Below are 22997 nucleotides of genomic sequence, written 5' to 3'. Positions count from 1 at the left end.
CCTTCTCTGTAGTACACCTATACCTTTCATATTGGATTGCACCATACATAGATAGATAGACATATATTTGTTTTACCCCTTTTCTCATGTAGACTTGTAACACCGAAAATAAATATTGTAATGAATGTGCAGCCGTTAAACAAAATCTAGATACAAAAGAAATGTTTATTATTCACATCTGCATATTGTACTTTTGGTATTATTGGAAAAATATTCACTTCTATGCATTAAAATAATAAAATGCAGATTAGGATTATTACAATTATAAAACAATCTTTTAAAAACAACATTAAAACCCCGCAAAAGAAGAGCCAGAAGAAGAGGTATGTGCAAGTAAAGACCACATTCGGTTTCCTTGGGAACACTCTTGATAATTATCCCCGATGCTGCATGGTTTGTTTGCCAAGCAACATGTGAACCCGAAGAACTCAGAGTTGGACTCACTGGTTTCAAATAATGCCAACAAACTCTGTGTGGGTGAACTCAACACAACATCCTTTCCCTCTGTAACAGATAACGTATTTGTAAGTCTGCAGCACAGTCCCTCCTTGTTATTTCTATTTTTTCTGGCTAAAGTTTTTACTTTTCTGTGCAGTTTTCCAAAAGGTAAACACTCCGAGCTGTAGACAGATAACTCGTTGGTTTCATTTGTAGGAGAAGTTTTTTCCATCTTCCCTTGCATCAGTTCTGTGCACTCTTCAGATTGCAGATCATTCACAGTCCTCGTAAGTGAAACCTCCGCATTCAGATCTGAATTTAGAATTTTAAAACACTTTGCTGGAGGAGATAATCCATCCACATAATGTGTCTGATGTGGTGAATTGTCTATAGACGCTGGAATACAGTTATGGAGATCGTTGCAAATCTTATGAGGTTCCCAATCAACATTTAGTCCTTCTGGGTTGTTTTCACATGCATCCTTTTCACTTTGGTTACAGTCGATGTAAGGAATGGGTAACTTTTCTATGTAATCCCTAGAACCTGCATTTGAAGGCAGGTTTTCCAAAGGTGTCACGGCATTTATCACAGGTTGTATAGCGGTTGAGTCTGGAGTACAATTTCTCTTATATAAACCGGAAGTGTCATCAGGACAGGAAAAGGAAATTGTTAGTTCAGTATAGGAAAACGGTTTATGCAAAGAAGCGGCAATACCAGCTAGTGGATTCTCTGATTTAGTCTCGTGTTCAGTAGCTTCCATGTTTTCATGAGAATTATGTGTTTGTGAAATGTGCTCATTTGTCTGGTCCACATCTTGTTCTTCTTTTCTGTTGTCTGTAGCCGGCATCAAGATTCCCACACTACATTTTATTCTAATTTGGAAAAAGATAGAAGCAGAGATTAAATGTGAGCAATAATCTTAGCAATAGCATAAGAACCATGTTATAATTAATTTACAACGTACCAACGCAAGGGGATACAGACGAACTTGCAAATATCCTATTCTGAAAAGACACTTCTGCCCCTAGTGTGCAGGCCCTTGTGACATTTAGGTAAGATCGTAAGAATACCCCTGGGGGTTAAATCCAGTTCAGGAAGGAATACAAAAATAACTTGAAGATGAGGGTTGAACACAGGGATGGACTTGTGAACTTCTTGTTAACCATTCTTAGATCATTAAAACACATCGCTCTGCATTAATTTTCCATCTCAATACAAAGTTCGCAATCAAGAGAATGTGAGTAAAACAAACTAGTATTTAAGCTATTCTCTACAGCAGGCCTGCACAACTTGTAAAGCGAGAAGGGCCGAACTGCTCCAAGGAAAACAGATTTGGGCCACACGGGTAAAATCATCATCATCATCATATCTCCCCCAGCACCTCTCATCATCATCATCCTCATATCTCTCCCCCAGCACCCCTCATCCTCATATCTCCCCCTGCACCCTTCATCATCAACCTTTGCGAGACTCACCCTCTATCTCACACCCCCCATCTCTCCCCCTCACCCATACACAATACTTCCCCTCCACATAACACACAATACCCCCTGCAGACCACACACATCCCACCCCCTGCACCTCACCTCTCCCCAATGCACCTCACCTCACATCACTCCCTTGCACCTCACCTCCTCCCCTGCACCTCACCTCCCCACCCCCTTGCACCTCACCTCCCCCCACCCCCTTGCACCTCACCTCCCCCCAACGGCACCTCACGGCGGTAGAGCAGTCAGGACTAGCACACTCATGCAGTCCTGAGAGCAGACTCGAGGAGGAGGGGGTGAGCGGGCTCGCGGGAGAGGAGGGGGTGAGCGGCTCGAGGGCGGGAGAGGAGGGGGTGAGCGGCTCCCGGGCGGGAGACGAGGGGGTGAGCGGTTCCCGGGCAGGAAAGGAGGGGGTGAGTGGCTCGCGGGCGGAAGAGGAGGGGGGAGAGTGGCTTCCGGGCAAGAGAGGAGGGGGAGAGCGGCTCGCGGGCAAGAGAGGAGGGGGAGAGCGGCTCGAGGGTGGGAGAGGGGGAGAGCGGCTCGAGGGTGGGAGAGGGGGAGAGCGGCTCGCGGGTGGGAGAGGAGGGGGAGAGCAGCTCACGGGTGGGAGAGGAGGGGGAGAGCGGCTCGCGGCTGGAGAGGAGGGGGGGAGAGTGGCTCGCGGCTGGAGAGGAGGGGGGGAGAGTGGCTCGCGGGTGGGAGAGGAGGGGCCAAGCGGGCTCGCGGGGGGAGAGCAGGCTCAAGAGGGAGGACGACGGGGAAAGCCGCCGCGGGCCGCACAATGAGTGGAGGTGGGCCACATGTTGTGCAGGCCTGCACTACAGTTTTAGATCCTGCTGCTGCTATTATGTAATAATTACAATGTAGATGGGGTTACCTTTTTGTTTGGTTTCTGTTCTTTGAATACTCCACAAAGTCATAATCAAACCCAGAAATAAGATCATCCACAACTTGATAGTGAAGACTTTCTGAAAATGTCTTGTGCTGTTCGCTTAAAATATGCTACAATATGGAAATATATATTTGTTATATTAATACAAATTCACATTCCTTTGCTACATACATCAGTTATGACCTTTTCTAGAGTTCTTGAAACCTCATGATCCGTAAATGTCAAATAGATGAACGTGAAAGACTAGCTCCTTCTGATCATGACCCCTTATTTTAGTACAACTTCTAATCTGAAGGTCTGAGTGATACTCCCAGCTTTCTTCGATAGAGCTAATAGACATAAGGTCCTCTTTTTGGGAAGTTTTGTGGAAACCCTGATAACGAAGGTTCTTTCTGTTTAAAATTAAATGATATATAAATCAGACACTTCTTTGGATACAATTTGCATCCTCTCAAATGACTGTTTTGTTGATCTTTTTCCACGCACGATGTGTAAAGAAAAGCAATAAGCAAAAAATGTGTCTAATAAAGCACAAAAGGCGACCTGCTGAAGGCACGAGATGTGCCAAACACAAAATGTATCTCTGAACGTTGAATTAAGATTTGATACTAATTAAAATTAGTACACCTTCCAGGCTGGGAGTCACCTTACGGCCCATATTTACAAAGTAGTGCTAGGTGGTGTATTATGAAGTTGCACGGCTTAGTAAATATGCCTCAAAATGAGCAAAAGGTGAAAAATTGAAATCTTGTTTTCGACAAAAACTATATTAGCAAACCCAAGAAAAGGATCTAAAACTTGCAGTAACAAAAACACACTCCACGGCAAAGTTCACAAATTAAGTGCACTGTAATAAACAAAATCAGCTAACAGGCACTTTCTGCATTGAGAGAAAAAATATTTACATTACGTTTCGGTCCCAAATAGGGCCTTTTATCAAGAGAAATGTTGAATATTTATTTATTTAATAAAGAAAATAACAGTTTCAGCCTTTCTAGTTCACGGTAAAAAAAATAAAAAATAAAATAATCAATACATAGGTGGGAAAAAGAAGGTCCCGCTTTAATTTCAGCTCGGAGAACCCACGGGCTCCTAAGATAAGTGCCACTGGTACTTTCAGTTTGTTTAAATACCACGCGTCACGCAGGATAATAGGAAGCATCATCAGATGAAGTCGCAGCTTCCTATTAGTCCATGTAACGTGGGACATGTAAACCTCCATTTTGTTTTAGCTGGAGGAGAGGAAACAGTAGCACCGTCCCTGGTAGATATCCCAGGAAAATTGCATCCCTGGAGCTGAAAGCAACGCTGCTCAGCTCTGGAGACCCTCTGCTTCCCACCAATTGTACAATTAGGTGGGGGGCAAGTGCTTCCTTAAAGTCTTGGTTAAGATTTTCAGAAAATTTGATTTATTGCAATTGTTTTTTACAAAAAAAAAAAACAGACACAGTCCAAAATAGCCCCCAAAGTTGTTTCCTCTATTTCTAAATTTATAGAACAGCAGAGACCAGATTCCTCTCTCTATGAATAGCAATGTTACGGGGAACTGGGAATGTTCACCCTACCAGTCTGAAAAAAACAACAAAACAGATGGTGGCAGTGTGTAAAACAAGATTCTGTTCACAGCAAGGACTTCCTTACCCATCATGCATGTTTGTGACAATTTGCAATTTTGTTTCTGTTAGTTCTACTTGATGTAGTCATTGTCCGTCACATCTAGTTTATTGAATTGCAAATTTTTCCTAAAGCCATGGCAGTGATGTTAGTACTTAGTCTTTACAGACTGTCCTCGGTTATCCAACAGAATCCGTTCTGGAAGTAGCATTGGATAGTGAAACCGTAATCAGTGGCGGAGAGCATTGGATAACGCATTCCGGAGTCGAAAAACGGCCCATAGGGTTGCATTGTAAAGCGTTGGATATACCATTCGTTGTAAAGTGAAACGTTGGATAACGAGGACTACCTGTATTTAATATGGAGTGTACCACTTCTCCTCGGCAGGGCAGCATCTGTGTTCTATTAATTTGAATGGAACTACGGCTTCCTTGTTAGAGAAGCAGATTCGCGACACTGAACTGTGGCCTTAATCGTCCTATGGGGTCTAGAGATGTCAGCACTGGCTTTAATACTTACAGATTCCAGATCCTCATACTTTTTAAGGCAGCACTCACAGTAACCACGCTTTTTCTTCTCTTTTAAATTAAGATGAACAGCAATTTCACCATCTCGTTCGCTGTCAGTCTTATTTCTACTGCAAAAGAAAGACAGTCAACGGCAACCATTGAAATTAGAGCACGCTATATGCGGAATTACAAGTACAGAAAAAGTAATGACGGAAGACTGCAAAAGCTATACAGCTACACCCCATTATAGCGCGATCAGCTACAACGCGGATTTGCTTATAACGCGGTCTGGGCGTGGCTCCCGACATTAAAATTTTTTTTAAAATGTTTTTACTTTGGATAACATTCAATGCTTTATTGCTAACGGACACACCTACATAAATACAGCCCCCCCTACACTAATCACACCAATCCTATGGTGTAGCAGCTAGAGAATTGCCACCAGTGTATGAAGTTCGATTCCTGCATAGTATGGTAAATTATTAGTGTAGGGGTAGGTGTGTGTGTATGTATGTGTGTCTGTTAGCAATAAAGCATTGAATGTTAAAATAATAAAAAATAAGGGAGAGAGCTGCAGATGCCGGGTAAGTCCTCTCGAGGCAGCCATTTCGCGGTTATAACACAATCCCACTTATAACGCGGTCTCATTCTGTGGCCCCCGAACACCGCATTATAACTGGGTTCAGCTGTACATTTAATGTACAAAAAATAAATAAAGTAAATGCCTTCCTGTCACGCTTGTGCCACCTCTGGGGGTCCGTTTGTTGGGCCGAGCATAATGTCACGCTTGTGCTCTCCTCACAAGCGCAGGGAGAAGGGGAGGACCCGTTAGCGAGGTGGGGAGGCCGCAGGGGATACGAAGGGAGTAAGTTGCCGCGCAGCTGGGGATTGGCGCACCTAGTCAAGTGAACGCGCCGCGCGCATGAGAATGCGCGACGCATCCGGAGGTGCGGAGCCAAGCTCAGAGACACGACTGATCCAGCTGCATGTGCGCGCATGCTCTGACAGCAGAGCGGGAGTGCGCGCGTTCTCAGGCACCAACGCGGGGGTTGTGGGAAGCCAACGCTTCAGCACGGGAGTCTGGAAACGGAAACCAGGAAACATGGGCATTAAGTTCAGAGCACAAGGTAACATCCAGAGAAGGACTGCTTCTTGGAGAACGTCCAGACTTCTTAAAGGCATAGTGACAGAAACAGCAAGGTGCAGCGAAACTAAACATAACATAAGGGTTCTTAGTCTAATCCATTGGCCAAGGAATTATAAGCCTGCTACCACGTCAAGGTGAACCCTACTAAGCAGGTACCTACACTACCCGACGATAAACAAACCTCAGTAGTATAAGAGTGACTGTCCCAGTCTTCCGGAATCCACAGGAGATAAGCAAAGGTCCCAAGGAGGTCCAGACAGGAACAGTATGCGATGAGTACTAGCAGGCACCAGGGCTGGTAGCAAAAGACTAAATGCAAAGAGAAAGTCAAAGAGAGGCTTACTTCCTGTCAGGAGGAAGAGGGCAGGGTTTGCCAGAAAGCAAGATGGTGTTGCTTGCTACAGAATCCTTAAAGACACAGGATCTTGACTCGCAGCTAGAGGGCGGCGATCAGAAGTAAAAAGGTAAGGAAGGAACACGCCGCAGGGGGCGTGTTCCGCGCATCGTTACAGTACCCCCCTCTTAAGGATCGAACTCCGAGCGATCCAAGAGACTAAGGGGCAGCGATGCATAGGAAGGAAGACTCGCAGCTAGAGGCAGTGCCCGCCACACAGAGAATCAACAGGGAATCTTGACTCGCAGCTAGAGGACGGCGCATGCCATACAGAGACATCAGAGAAACTAGGCATGAGTAGAGAATACGCCACAAGGGGGCGTGAAGTTGACTCGCAGCTGGAGGGTGGCGCACGCTGTCACGTGTACGCGCCACGCGTGAGAGAATGCGTGACGCGACCGGGGGTGGCCGGGCTCCGTGGTACGAGTAGGGAACCGCGGGTGCGTGCATGCTCTATAAGGAGAGCGGGAACTGAGGTGCGGCAGGTAAGGAGGGAGCACGCCGCAGGGGGCGTGTTCCCCGATTCCTTACAGTATCCCCCCCTTCAGGATCGGACTCCGAACGATCCTTACTAGACATGGGGGGACTAGGATCTCCCAACGATACAGGGGCACAGGAACTAGGAACATGGACACGAACATGGCATGGAACATGGAGGAAGGCGGGGCCACCTCTGGGGGTCCGTTTGTTGGGCCGAGCATAATGTCACGCTTGTGCTCTCCTCACAAGCGCAGGGAGAAGGGGAGGACCCGTTAGCGAGGTGGGGAGGTCGCAGGGGATACGAAGGGAGTAAGTTGCCGCGCAGCTGGGGATCGGCGCACCTAGTCAAGTGAACGCGCCGCGTGCATGAGAATGCGCGACGCGTCCGGAGCCAAGCTCAGAGACACGACTGATCCAGCTGCATGTGCGCGCATGCTCCGACAGCAGAGCGGGAGTGCGCGCGTTCTCAGGCACCAACGCGGGGGTTGTGGGAAGCCAACACTTCAGCACGGGAGTTTGAAAAAGGAAACCAGGAAACATGGAACATGTGCATTAAGTTCAGAGCACAAGGTAACATCCATAGAAGGACTGCTTCTTGAAGAACTTCCAGACTTCTTAAAGGCATAGTGACAGAAACAGCAAGGTGCAGCGAAACTAAATATAACATAAGGGTTCTTAGTCTAATCCATTGGCCAAGGAATTATAAGCCTGCTAAAACGTCAAGGTGAACCCTACTAAGCAGGTACCTACACTACCCGACGATAAACTAACCTCAGTAGTATAAGAGTGACTGTCCCAGTCTTCCGGAATCCACAGGAGATAAGTAAAGGTCCCAAGGAGGTCCAGACAGGAACAGTATGCGATGAGTACTAGCAGGCACCAGGGCTGGTAGCAAAAGACTAAATGCAAAGAGAAAGTCAAAGAGAGGCTTACTTCCTGTCAAGGAGGAAGAGGGCAGGGTTTGCCAGAAAGCAAGATGGTGTTGCTTGCTACAGAATCCTTAAAGACACAGGATCTTGACTCGCAGCTAGAGGGCGGCGATCAGAAGTAAAAAGGTAAGGAAGGAACACGCCGCAGGGGGCGTGTTCCGCGCATCGTTACAGTACCCCCCTCTTAAGGATCGAACTCCGAGCGATCCAAGAGACTAAGGGGCAGCGATGCATAGGAAGGAAGACTCGCAGCTAGAGGCAGTGCCCGCCACACAGAGAATCAACAGGGAATCTTGACTCGCAGCTAGAGGGCGGCGCATGCCATACAGAGAGACATCAGAGAAACTAGGCATGGGTAGAGAATACGCCACAATTGGGCGTGAAGTTGACTCGCAGCTGGAGGGCGGCGCACGCTGTCACGTGTACGCGCCATGCGTGAGAGAATGCGTGACGCGACCGGGGGTGGCCGGGCTCCGTGGTACGAGTAGGGAACCGCGGGAGCGTGCATGCTCTATAAGGAGAGCAGGAACTGAGATGCGGCAGGTAAGGAGGGAGCACGCCGCAGGGGGCGTGTTCCCCGATTCCTTACACTTCCCTAGAAAGTTTCATTTTTAGCAGTTGCCCTCTACATTTTTGTAGCACACAAAAAAAAACCCCACTTGGCTTGGCTTCATGGAGCACCATATATATATATATTTCAAGGGAGAGCAGGAGATGGAATACACAGGCTTACATAGTAGATTACATAAGGTTGAAAATAGACATCAAGTTGCATTCTAATTGGGCGAAATACTCATCCTATATTTATAGATATATTTTCCATGGGGGGAGGGGCCACAAAACCGCAACAAAAATTTGTCAATTAGGTCTCATAAGGGCAAATATAAGAAGTAAACTGAAAAGACATTGTCAGACATCCTAAATCTGACATCATTTTTAGAAAGACTACTACACTTGGACTCCAAGGCATAATTCAAAACAGTTATTAGGAGAAAGTGATAGAGAACACCTTATTCTAACTAAATTGCGGTGCTGGATTCATCAGCTGGTCTGTAAATCAGTCAGCGGTTTCACAAAAGATTATCAGACTATTCGTAGCTTTGGCCTGTACTATATACTGGGGCATATTTACTAAGCAGCCTTTTACCGTAAGACACTTTATCATGCTGAAAGGGTGGAAGGTGTCTTCCTATACGGCAAGGTGTCTTATGACAGAAGAATGCTTAGTAAATATGGGCCACTGTGATGCAACATATAAGGTATCACCAATAAATCTTTCTGCTATTGACCCACTAGCTTTTAAGTCATGACAATGTTTTTTTTTGGGGGGGGGGGGGGTAACTTGAAAATGTTCGCACAATACAAAAAACAAACCAAGAAAAGAAGTTGGATGCACTTAACATGAAGCAATTACAATTAAATATAGCAATGACGTAAATATGAATACATTGAAAATAAAACGCACACCTTAATCACAAAATTAAGTTCCAATACAATATCTATAAATGGATTCTTATAGATGTAATAGAGTGACTGGCATACACAAGCATTTCAAATCTTTTACCCAAGCTAAGAACGTACAAAAAAAACCACAACAACAAACAGGATTCCCATGGGGCAGAAAAATACAACTGGAAGTTCGAGATAAACGGGTAGAGACCTGTTTCAAGTTAACCATGGACCCCAGACGCTCTGAAATTTTCCCAGGTAAAAAATGGGCTTTTACATGAACATTATATGCAATATTCTACTTCTAACCTTAATTACTGAAGGCAGGTCTGATTGACCCCTAAATGCAGCATCTCGCTGTGACTAGGATGTGAGAGAATCTCATCTAAGAATTGGTCAATATCCAGTATTGGTTTAGATAATACAGCTATCCGTCAGCTATCAATCAGCTGCATTCAATCTGAAACCCTTCAGTGTACATCTGCATCACCCCAAAAGGTGGACGCTGGAAGGAGTCCCCCAAGAGCTGCTCCCCTCTGCACAGAACCAGCGTGCTAAGGGTTAATATTTGATTTTGCTTGTACTATGTGGAACGTCAACTCCACCCACTGGAATGTTAATGAGCCAGGAAGACAAGGGACATTGAATCCACAGCTGCATTCAATCTGAACCCCTCAGGATACATCCGTGTCACCCCAAAGGCAGACGCCCTTTGGCGCAGCTAAAGGGTGTGAGCCACTTGCTGACGTTAAAGCTTCTCTATTTCAATCTGAAACTCTCCAGCCCTTTTATTCCCTGTACCCAATTTTCCAACACTGTCAATGAAATGTCTGTGAATTGACTGTATAACCTCTGTTCATTTAATGTAACCATGTATTGTTATAACTCCGTGCCAAGGACATACTTGAAAATGAGAGGTAACTCAATGTATTACTTCCGAGAGCATTGGAAATTAAACAGGATTGTATCTCCAACAATTAATTAATTTATTAATAAAAATGTTTTACCAGGAACCTCATGTTTTCAAGTATGTCCTGGGCACAGATTTATGATGACAATACATGGTTACATTAAATTAACAGGGTTACACAGTATATTTAAAGACATTGCAAGATGTTATAGGCGTATCTAACAGTTACAGACCAGATTAAAATACGAGACATGCTTTAGTTTTGAAAGAACTTGGACCGATGGCGGCTTTGAGAGTCTCAGGTATATTGTTTCAGTTGTGAGGTGTACTGTAAGAGGGGGAGCAGCCAGGTTTAATTTAGGGCAAAAAAGTGCCTACTTTGTCACAGTTCCTCTAGCAAAGTGGCAAGGCTTTTTTAAATATGGAATCTAAAAAGGGAGGAATTTACCACTAAGAGTAGTTTATAAGACTGAGCTTTAAAGCTGTTCTCTCCTATATGTTCGACCAGTCTTCAATACTCTTGTTCTGAATTAAAAGCAGCAGAACATGCTTCATTGCTTTTTTTAAAAATTATTTAGATTAAAGGATTGAAGCAGGGGTCTCTACATCTGAACTATTAATTTCAGCTCCGGGAACCCCCTACTTCCAGAGATACTTACCTGTGTAGGGGTACCGGTATCTCTGCAGTCGGAGAAACTTTGCACCTAACACAATGCCGGTTTTAAATCTCCTGCATCCCACGAGCAAGTAGGAAGCAGTGACATAATCCGTTGCGTCTTCCTATTGGCCAGCGTGACCGGGACACTTAAACTTCACAGGGATACCAGCACCCCCCAAGTAGGTAAGTCTCTGTGGAAGCAGGGGGTCCCCGGAGCTGAAATTAACAGTTCAGTTCTGGAGACCGCCTGCTTCAAACCTCCAATTATTCATTTTTTATATCATTTAAAATTAAATGCAGCCTGTTCTGCTGCTTAAGATCCTTTCCCATGTATTTATATTTATTTATACTAAAAAGTGAGGACACTGGGGCGCTACCTAGATGTGAACATAGGTGTGCTGCCGCCAGAGGGGGGAGGAGTGAGCTAGAATGTAACTAATCCTATGGTCAGTAATTGAGAATTCCAAGTATCTTTGTGCTATTTTTCAGAAATGGCCAAGACTCAAATGGTATAAGAGAGAGAACAGGCTACCTGAGATTCCAGTCAGTTTGGATAAAATGACAAATATGGAGTAACTTCTAAAAGTTTTTAGATAAATATAAAAATTATACCTAGATGGCTTTACAAATCAGGAGTGAAACTTGGGTAATCATTGAGTGCAGCAAATGGTTGAGTTTTCAGTTGCAGAACAGGTGCCAATATAGACGTGATCAAACCATAAAAAAATAAAAATAACACACCTTTTGCCATCTTAGAAGTCGGCCTTAACTTAATATGTGCAGCTTCAGAACACCTGGATAAAGTGGTCTTCTAGACCATCAAGGATGGTATCTTAAGCATAGAACATTTAATTCTTGGCTTCCTACCCATCAAAATTCATTTAGATGTTTTTTTTTTTATTCAACTTTATAGGCCATAAAGATCACTATTGGCATCTGAAAGTAAAAGTATTCTCTGCAACTGATATATTGACAGTAGAGATCCTAGAACATGTTAAATGTATGTAAGGATTTTTAACATTCCTCAGTAAACATTTCAGTAGGCTTAGGCTGCACTTATAGTGCCGGCGACGCAAAACAAATGCATTACCGCAGTCGCGTGCGCTTATAGTAATGCGCGACACGATGAAGCGACGGATTGGTCGCGATTGCTGGAAGTCATCTCTATTTGATTTTCCAGCGACCGTCGCCTGACTGTCGCGTCACCGTCAGTATAAGCGTAGCATTAGGTAGTTGGATTGGCAATGTTGACTAAATGTAGCCTAATTAAAAGGAGCAATCCATGTAATCTTCTAGATGTGTTTTTTTTTTTTTAATAAATCAATTCTGTTAGATAATATGTACCACTTTTTTTTTTAATTCAACTCAATGCTATTTTTAATGTGTTTAAATATACAGAGCAACCTTTGATTTCTACAGCAGGCTTTTGCCCACCTCCCAAGCAGTGCAAGATGTTTGCAACTTTCCTGTTTGTGATCATTTGTTGCCAATGGTCCCAGCAGTTTAAGCTGTAAACTGTAACACTAGATAATGTTGTTATCTTAGTAATATAAGAATACATTGTAGCTGCTGATTTACAGAATATATATATATATATATATATATATATATATATTTATATATATATATATATATATATATATATATATATATAAAAATTATATATATATATATATATATATATAATTTTTTTTTTTTTTTTTTTTTAAGCTGCTTCAATCGCCTCTTTAATACCTAGATATCTAATAGAGTTTTCGGTTTACATCTCATTTTAGTGGTTTAAATGTATGTTTTGGAAGAATTACTTCTGATGCTTTGGATCTCAAATGGTAAATATTGTATTCAGAAACCGCTCCTTATCTATCAAGTCTGTGTAATACATTATGTTATGGGTACATGACAGGAGGACATGGTCTGCAAAGAGAGCAATGTTGGACTCTTGTTCGAACAAAACGCCAACTATATCTAGGTTTAGCCTCATGTGAACAGCAATGACTCAAACACTAGAGCGAAAAGGAAAGAGAAAAAAAAAAGGGCAACTCTAGCACTGATATGAATGTAAATGGAATCAAAGACAAAACCTCAGAATCTCATCACAGGGAAGGGAGACTGAAACAGCTTGGACCCCTGTAGCAGATTCATCACCCAACAGATTTCTTTAAGCACTTGTAACATAAATACTAATATGCAATTTTTGTTTTTATAAAACCTATTGCTACATTAGAGTAAAATGCTTGGACTCTGCAGTGTGGCATAACAATATTGTCCTGCACAAAGGGTTTAACATTCAACTGCATATTCACATATATCGTTTACCAATTCGTAAGGATTACATTTTTTGGTGTTGGAAAGAATAAATAAGTAAACAAACCTTTTTGTTTCCTTTAGCTTCTGGCAAACATTGACTTTTTTATCCACATCAAATGGACAACATGCTTTAGAGATGGGATAGTTGAGAGATGGAAAATCTGTTAACTGCAGGTAGAAGGGTCTGTAATGACTGTGCAGAAAGAGATGAAATCATTTTCAGAAGCATAACAAGAGTCAAACTAAAGTGGCAATACCCATTCTCCTGTAAAACAACATATGTACATATAAACATGCTCAGCTCCTCCTTACATAACAGTAGAACGCAATTAGAAGGTGGTTATCTGGGTATGGATAAGAGGGGTCTAAAGAGCTGGGGCAGGATGCAATATGTAATGTTGATGGAAACCTTGGTGCGCTTACAGGTGCCGTCTCACACGGGACCACATGTAACTGACGACAGTGACTGTTCAAGGTTATTGAATAAAAACGTGAAAAAAAATAAAAGGGAGGATGTTTTTTTACATTATTTTTTACATTATTTTTTACACTTGTCCTGGCAATGCTTGTATACATTGTAACCCAAAGTTTAGGGAGGCATTACCTTTTCTCAGCCCTGCGCGCAGTTGGTTATTTAGAGATTAATTTCCTCCCATGAACAAGCTGAACCAATGACATTTAAAGAGTTGAAGCAGAAATGCATTCAAAATTCTATAGGTATTTTTTTTATATTATAAATAAGTTGTGTAGTATTAGCTACTTAAACAAAATTTTACACTTTTTCCCCGCGCATTCACTGTTCTTTTTAATGATTTTTTCAAATGTATTTAGCTCCATTGGGTTGCTATAGCAACCAGTTAAGAAACCGCATCACTTCCTCTTCTGCAATTGGCAGCCATTTTGCATGCCCTGGGAAGCAGGATCTTTGCCGATTGATCAGAGGAGAATGGATCGAGCAGCTTAGGTAATTACATTACCTTAAAGGTAAGGAACCACTAAATATATTTAAGAAAAAATGGTCAAGAGAAAATGCAGCTTGAAATAATTAAAAATCAAACACTTATAAAGTATTTTTAAATATTTATTTTACAGTTTGCATGGGTTATTATGATTATCCTCCTCTACATCTGTGTGTGGTTTATTGCTCTTAAGTATTTATAATCTGTCTGTTGTGTAGACTGTACATTTGCAGCATTGCATTTACTATTGGTTTCTTTGTTTCGTCCTATCTTCTATTAATATTTGTTTTACTTATGTTTGTTTTTAAACTCAATAAAGTCTGCTAAAAAGTTTGTTTGATTTCCTGTCTCTTCCTCCTGGTCTTTATTGGCCTCTGGCAGGGACAGCGTGGGCTAGCTGTTGTGTAAACACTTGATTGACAAGCACTCTCCGAAGATGAAAAGAAAATGGTTCTTAAATTCCAAATAAACCATAATAGTTTAATGTTTGCTTTAAGTACAAGTACATTTAAGGAAAGAAAGGACATTATTGGGTTTTTTTAATACTTATTTAATATCTAAAAGCATTGGTGGGCAACAGGTGACCCTCAGGGGCTTTATTTGCAGCCGTTTAACTGCTGGCCACCCCTGCAGCACTCTCTCCCAGTGCAGGAGGAGAAGAGATGTTGCTGGTGCGGAGTGTAGCTTCTTCCTGCTCCCTCAGCTGCCTAATAACCGTGCTAATCACTCGTTCCAGTGTAAGGAGAGGAATGGGACAGTATTCATCAGTGTGCCAACATTTAGAAGCTGACTGGAGGGAGCGGGGGGAAGCTCCTACCCACTGCTGCGACGTCCTTGCCTGTGCACATACATACATACATACATACATACATACATACGCTCATGGGCCGGGGTACATCTTGTTGCTTACCACCGCCTTAAAGGCATGAATCACCTACTAGCACATTTTGGTTCTATGCGGGACAGCACCTTGAATTTAAACAGCACTGATTCAATGGCGACATGCAAAACAGATATTTAGAAATGATCATTTACAGCGAGTAAATATGAATACACGTTTCAGTGGCATGGCTTTCCATTCAGTGGCATGGCTTTCCATTCAGTGGCATGGCTTTCCATTCAGTGGCATGGCTTTCCATTCAGTGGCATGGCTTTCCATTCAGTGGCATGGCTTTCCATACAATCTAAAGCTTACCGGCTGCTATCTTCCACCTTGAGAAATGGCCTCTTCAATTTCCCTGCTGAGAAACAAACATTTTTGATTCATTTTCACAATTGTATACTGTAGGGCAAAAATGTTGAAGTATAATAAATTGCAAGCAGTTCTACAAATGTGCACGATATATGTTTACATTACCGCAGGTTATAAGTGAGTTTCAGTGTGAAAACATTGCACTTAGCTGCCCGAGTAACTACACTGACATTTTCAAGTGACGACAGTCCAGTGGTCACTCCAATCCCCTTTGCATTGAAGATCAGCTACACGCAATACTGTATCACTGGATAGTTTGCAATCACAATACTCTTGGAATGAAGAAGGTAATTTCAGCATGGGAAATATGTACAGCATGCCTTGATCAAAAACAGTTACGGTCATTTGTAGATATTATTGAAGAACAGCTTTAATCGGGGAAAGGAATGTCGGGCCTTTAAAATTATTTAAACTTGAGCTGTGCAACTGGAAAGTGTAATATATATCTATATAAGCAAAAAATATTATTGTGTTTCAAAAGCAAAAGACATAACCACTTACATTTTGGTTTCCGAATTACTGGCCCTTTGCTCTGTTCAGGACAAAAATAAATAAATAAAAAATGAATCGATTATTTCATTCCAAAATGAGAAGGAAGTCGACAAGCACGAAACAAGAGACACAAGGAACCGTTTATAAGGTACTCTGAGTATTCAACCATACAAGTGCATTACATTTGCAAAACTGCAAATAGCATCACACATCAGACCACCAATCATAATGTCCAGCCAATAGTGCAACAGAAATCTTAAAGCTGCAATATTTGTATATATTTTTGATGTGGGGAAGTCACTGGAGCAGGACGGTGTTAGGTCTTACCCCTTCAGGAGCCTCCCCCAGCCACTCCCAAATAGTTGTTTGGTAAATTATGATGGATCACAAATCTTGCAACAGTAATTTTCTTCTACATTATCATTGGGGCTCCTCCAGTTTGCCAGTAATTTCCCTCAGAACGTTGTCCATTTCAGAAGATTTTGGTTAGCCAATAAGTAATGTGGACCAATGATGCTGCCATTACTGCCTGAAAGTCATCGTTATATCAAGCTTTGGAAGCAGGGGGCTGCTTTAAACACTACTTGCCAAATATGTGGGAAAATGACCCCCTTTCAGTTTGTGAGGCCTGCAACACCTGCTTTCCCCCCTTCCAGCTCATAGCAGTTATGCTGAAAGAGCCAGAGAAGCCCAGTCCAAGGAGAAATTAGAAATTAAATTACATACATTTAGCCAATATTAATACATCTGCTGCAGACTGTTGGTGAGGTTTTTGGTAACTGTCTTTACTGTGTACCCGCATAACTTAATGTTTTCACCTTCTAAAAAGCATGAAACACACAGACACACAGACCTTTAAATAACATTATTGTGGACAGGGTGTCATATTTACCACAGCTTTGACAGAGGATGCTGCTTTTGTGATCAGTTGCAACTGTTTTTTCTTTTGTTCAATATAATATTTTGTATCTTAAAAAAGAAAATGAGGAAAAGAAAAAGGATAAATTAAGACTCCACCTTTAAACTGAACACAACACACACCTATAAAAATAAAAGAGTGTAGAGAAGTAAAGCTTGGCTACTTGTCTCAGTTCTGCAGCCAGAACATGCCCCAGTGGCCTCCGACCAAGGATGTGCCGCGGACAAGCACAGTCTCAGGTTTTCACATTGAATATAGGCTTTAAAACCATCTACTCAAGAGCTCGGCACACCCCATGGCCCGACAGAACAGATTGCTCCTGTGCCTCCTCACTTCCTGCGAAAGGAGCCAATACTTTAATCTCCACTACAGCCTACCTTCAATTCGGAAGCATTGTAACATGACGTTTAGGGTGGCATTATCAATATCTATGCAAAACGGATCCTGTTGAGCAAAAACTGCCACTGCACAGGTTTTTACAATATAAAAAAGGGCCAAATTTATTGCAAACAGATCTATGTTTCAGTCCAAACGTGAACCTTTGTTAAGGCTTTGTCCTTGGCAACGGTCCACGTTTGGACTGAAACTTCGATCCGTCCACAAGAAAGTTAGACCTTTTTTATATTGAAAAGACCTGTGCAGTGCCGGTTTTCCACAACAGGATCCGTTTTGCATGGCTTACCCCCCTTGGGTGTACCATGCACACAAGGCACTATTCAACTTGAGATGTGAGTGCTCCTTCCTACCTCTGCCTTTAATTATCAATATCTAAACATTGAACTTGCCCTGTAATGTTTAATTGCACTTTTGTTTCAATGGTATATCTATGTATTAAATGGAATCATATCATTATATTTACTTAGAATAAAATGACTTACCTTCAACATGAAGTATTTTTACTCCCCAGTTCAAAGCATTGGACAATATGCTATTTTTTGGAATGATTTCCTGTTTTTGTAACAGAGGCAGAAAAAAAAACACATTTCAGATACAATATGTAATCATTTGAGGGTTCAAATGTTATTTTTTTTTACAGCATTCGAAACAGGGCCATGTTCTGAGCCAAAACCATTTTTCGCCCCAGGGATCCCCGGTTCCTGAGATACTCACCAGTATAGTTGCTGGAGTTTTCCTCCACTTTAGGGAAATTAAAATGGCAACAAAATCTTGCGAGCCAATAGGAAGCCGCAAAATCATCAGGGTGGGGGAAGGAGAGGATAACGTTGTCACTTACAATTGGACGGCCATTTAAATGTCCATGAGGAAACACTGGTAAGTATCTAGGAACACGGGGGACCTCATAGTTTCTCTGTATCCTGCATCGCTCGTCTAATTGCCACTTCTTGTGATATCATTTATGATTCTGCATGTGACAGGGACCATTTGATAACAGCCACAGCTGTTGTTTGAAAAGTGTGATTGTAATATGCTGTAATTCGGTAGCAGGGATACATCACACTTGCTGCTTGATAATTGTATTACACTGTATCTTCTTGACATAAATGGGCAGTTAAAATTGTAATACCTGTGGTACCTGGAATGCCTGTTCCATAAATGACAAGTGGCCACAGGACAACTAGCTCCCTGATGCACTTTTAAATATGGTTGCTTTTTTTTTTTGGTGATGCCCGAATTAAAATACATTTGTTAACATGACATCCTATAGAACATAAGTAAAATTAATCAACTTACTAAGCAAGTGTGAATTATTCTTTATAACGAGACATTTTCTAGTGGTCAATCCAGTGCACAAATAAGTAAAATAAACTAGTTCAGCCCCAACTGTTGCATCACTTAACACCGATAACCTCTACTAGAGCAAATATGACACAAAGGCCTCATTTTCACAGCTGCAATTACCTATATACTGCAGGGTGTAGTGCAGCCTTGCAAAAAGCCAGGCGCTCAAGTTATTTTAGCAGGCGACTGGCACTTGTGGATGTCAACTATGTAATATATAACCTTTGTGAAAGTAGATGTGGCCCTTTGTTTTTCCTCATGGGCTACTAAGCATTGCAATCTTATTTGCAGGGCTGGTGTGGTGTATTTTATTAACAGCTTTATGGCTCTTTACATGACTAGTTTGAAATGCTTGGCTGAAAAAAAGCAAATAAATTCATAAAGCAGAACAGCGGTGATAAACAATATAGTCAAGTTACGTGCGTGTTATGCTTATGACTTCCAGGTCATATGTTTAGGGTTATTTTAACAGCTCATTTCTACTTAAAGAAAGTTAAATATGAAATTCCACACAAGCTCACTTTAAGAAATATAATCACAGTTTTCCTATAAATCTCAAATGTATTGGAATGGACAAAGAATGTAAGGTTAAAGAGAGAAAACTTCCTTTGTTATGATTGTAATGTAAGATGATCCACTGACCTGTTCCTTGATTGCTTTTTCAACTAAAGATTTCCCTCTGCTTACAAGACTCTATAAACAAAACAATGTTATACACACACACACACACACACACACAAACAAACTACCAACCCAATAGCCCACTAAATGTGTATGCACCATAAAACTCAGTTGCATTATTAAGATCTGCAAAACATCTGAAATCATCCAACTATATGTCCACAGGCCCCCAAAGGGACATAATCCAGCTCCCATACTGCCACTAAGAACTAAAAAGCAGAGCAGAGTTACTTTTTGTTTTGGTTTCATATTGTGATAAGGAACACTGGGTAATGGGTTTAGTCCTAAAACCAGCAGAAACCAGTTGAAGATGATTGCGTCAGACTATACTTTGACCCAAACTACCCTCCTAAAAAATGACCGATACTGTACAAAAATGTTTTAAAAAGCGGACGGCTTACTTCTTGCAAAACTGTTGTATGCATAACTTTGCAAATTAGATACAAATTAAAATACACATGACTGTAGATGTCAGATTCTGAGACGTTTGCAGAGAAATTGGCATCATTGCAGGCACTATGTTCTTTATCAAGGAGTTTGCTGTATTGTACTAGTGTTTAAAGCAGACCCCTGGTTCAAGAGTGGGTGAAAAATGTTAAACAACTGCAGCGTTTCCAGGGCTTGCTCATCAGGACATGACATTGCGCCTTTCTACTCATGACCCTGCAGCCATGTTTGTAGTGTTTTTTTGCACTCGTCAGTAGTGTAATATATAAGAAAAGCAGCATAAAGCCCCCACCCCAAACCAAATCCTCTTTTCTTACCGTCTCAGCTGCCTTAAGTGAGCTTGCTTCATTGCTCCCCCTTCTGCTGCTTGGGCGCGGTGAACTATTCCCAGAATCTGGACTTGGTATAGGAGATATTTGCTTTAAAGCCTGAGCAAATTTTGCCTCCTTTTTATTTGTTATTAGATAGCTGATGTCTTTGCTGAGGAATCCTTCTACAGTCTAAGAGAAAATATTTGAGAAAACAAAACAAACAAATACAATTATACAACGGTAATAAATCTCATCATGCAAATAGACTAGTAGTTCACAACCTTTTCACATGGTGACACCCTTTTTCAAGATACAAGTGACACCCTTATTTGTTTTACGTCAGGATTTTCAATGAAAGAGCAATGAATGCTAAGTAATCATTTCACAGATTTTGATGTTCCTTTTTTGTTATTGTTAATTCAATTAGTGTTTAAAATTTCCTATATTTGTTGTTTTTGTTTGTTTAAAGCTGTATTTTGTGTATGCTTTTAAATTTGTCTTGCATTATACACTTTCGTGACCTGAATTGTGGCTGTGACACACCCTGGTTGGGAATCAGCGAAAAAAGACAATATAGCCCAAGTACTCAGGAAAGTGTGTGCCGTGAACAACTGGAGTTCACCGACAAAGAGCAAGTCAGTTTGATGTACATGTTACTCATGTAACATGCAGAAAGAAAAGCAAATGTAGAAACATTATATAACAGAGAAAATCCGTGTTTGAAATACTAAGAAGCAGCAGCTGTTCTTGTTACATAGTTACATATAGTTACATAGTAGATGAGGTTGAAAAAAGACGTACGTCCATCAAGTTCAACCTATGCTAAATTTAGACAACAGATACTTTATTCTATATCTATACTTACTTATTGATCCAGAGGAAGGCAAACAAAAAACCCCATTAAGGGGAAAAATTAATTCCTTCCTGACTCCAAGAATTGGCAATCGGATTAATCCCTGGATCAACATCCTTCCCATGTATACTTATTTGGTATATCCCTGTATACCTTTCCCATCTAAAAAGATGTCCAACCTTTTTTTGAACAAATCTATTGTATCTGCCATCACAGTCTCCATGGGTAATGAATTCCACATTTTAACTGCCCTTACTGTAAAGAACCATTTCCTTTGATGCTGGTGAAATCTCCTTTCCTCCAACCTTAAGGGATGGCCCGAGTCCTTTGTACTGCCCGTGGGATGAATAGTTCTTTTGAAAGCTCCTTGTATTGTCCCCAAATATATTTGTATATAGTTATCATATCCCCTCTTAGACGCCTCTTTTCTAATGTAAATAAATCTAATTTAGCTAGCCTCTCCTCATAAGTTAGATTGTCCATCCCCTTTATTAATTTGGTGGCTCTTCTCTGCACTCTCTCTAGTTCCATAATGTCTTTTCTTAGGATTGGTGCCCAAAATTGTACTCCATATTCAAGGTGTGGTCTTACCAGTGCTTTGTAAAGGGGCATAATTATGTTTACTTCCCTTCCATCCATTGCCCGTTTGATGCAAGATAAGATCTTGTTTGCCTTTGCAGCTACTGCATGACACTGGGCACTATTGCTAAGCCTGCTGTCTACAAGCACTCCTAAATCCTTCTCCATCAAGGATTCCCCCAATATATCTCCATTTAATTTGTAAGTCGCCTTTTTATTCTTGCATCCCAAATGCATAACCTTACATTTATCTGTATTAAACCTCATTTGCCATTTACCTGCCCACGTTTCCAGTCTCTCCAAGTCCTTCTGAAGAGAAATTACATCCTGCTCTGATTCTATTACCTGACACAATTTAGTATCATCAGCAAAGATGGAGACTTTGCTCTCGATCCCAACCTCAAGGTCATTAATAAACAAGTTAAAAAGCAGGGGTCCCAGTACCGATCCTTGAGGTACTCCACTCACTACTTTAGCCCAACCTGAAAAAGTTCCATTTATGACAACCCTCTGTTGTCTGTCCTTTAACCAGTTTTCAATCCAGGTGCATATATTATTACTGAGTCCAATTTTCTTTATTTTGTACACCAACCTCTTGTGTGAAACCGTATCAAAAGCCTTTGCAAAATCTAAGTAGACCACATCAACTGCATTACCCTGGTCTAAATTCCTACTTACCTCCTCAAAGAAACAAATAAGGTTAGTTTGGCAAGATCTATCCTTCATAAATCCATGCTGACTATTACTAATCATTTTGTTTTCCATTAGGTATTCCTGAATATTATCCCGTATTAAACCTTCAAGTAGTTTCCCTACTATTGAAGTTAGGCTTACAAGTCTGTAATTCCCCGGGTGTGATCTAGCTCCCTTTTTAAATATAGGCACCACATCTGCTTTACGCCAATCTTGTGGTACTGAGCCTGTGGAAATGGAGTCCTTGAATATTAAATATAATGGTTTTGCTATTACTGAGCTTAACTCCTTGAGAACTCCTGGATGTATGCCATCGGGGCCAGGTGCCTTATTTACTTTAATTTTTTCAAGTCGCTTATGAACTTCTTCCTCAGTTAACCAATTGGTCATTAATATGGAGGTTGTGGCTTCCTCCTGTGGCGCTACTATTGAACTTGATTCTTCCCTGGTAAACACAGAGGCAAAGAATTTGTTTAATACCTCAGCTTTTTCCTTATCTCCAATAATCTGCCTACCCATCTCACACTGAAAGGGTCCTATATTTTCTTTTCTCATTTTTTTGTTATTAAGGTACTTAAAGAACTTTTTAGAGCTGACCTTACTTTCTATTGCAATCCTTTTTTCATTATCCATTTTTGCTAATTTAATTGCCCTTTTGCAATTTTTGTTACATTCCTTATAATTCTGATATGATGTCTCTGTCCCTTCTGACTTAAAGAATCTAAACGCCTTCCTCTTCTTGTCCATTTCCTCCCCTACCTGTTTATTTAGCCACATTGGTTTTGACTTATTTCTTTTATACTTATTACCCAAGGGTATACACTGATAAGTGTGCTTTTCTAACAATGTTTTAAAGA

General features: G+C 41.3%; 1 protein-coding gene across 8 annotated transcripts in view; it reads right to left on the bottom strand.

Annotated features, from left to right (window-relative positions):
- Positions 1-145: 145 nt before the first annotated feature.
- Positions 146-22997, bottom strand: part of DBF4 (DBF4-CDC7 kinase regulatory subunit) — a 35874-nt gene continuing 13022 nt past the window's right edge. For 7 of the 8 annotated variants that reach the window (XM_075587453.1, XM_075587458.1, XM_075587452.1 and 4 more), the window contains exons 4-13: positions 20022-20204; positions 19219-19269; positions 17715-17784; positions 16810-16886; positions 15927-15957; positions 15369-15414; positions 13279-13407; positions 4951-5068; positions 2803-2927; positions 146-1310 (exon numbers count right to left, since the gene is read on the bottom strand). In XM_075587453.1, coding sequence (XP_075443568.1) covers positions 290-1310; positions 2803-2927; positions 4951-5068; positions 13279-13407; positions 15369-15414; positions 15927-15957; positions 16810-16886; positions 17715-17784; positions 19219-19269; positions 20022-20204 — 1851 coding nt within the window. In that variant the 3' untranslated portion in view covers positions 146-289. The remainder of the gene's footprint in view (positions 1311-2802; positions 2928-4950; positions 5069-13278; positions 13408-15368; positions 15415-15926; positions 15958-16809; positions 16887-17714; positions 17785-19218; positions 19270-20021; positions 20205-22997) is intronic. The other variant, XM_075587455.1, reaches the window with a different exon arrangement.

The sequence above is a fragment of the Ascaphus truei genome, chromosome 2, assembly GCF_040206685.1.
Source record: "Ascaphus truei isolate aAscTru1 chromosome 2, aAscTru1.hap1, whole genome shotgun sequence".
Classification (NCBI taxonomy): domain Eukaryota; kingdom Metazoa; phylum Chordata; class Amphibia; order Anura; family Ascaphidae; genus Ascaphus; species Ascaphus truei.
The sequence above is the reverse complement of the archived record's forward strand: the minus strand, read 5'-3'. Positions and strand labels throughout refer to the sequence as shown.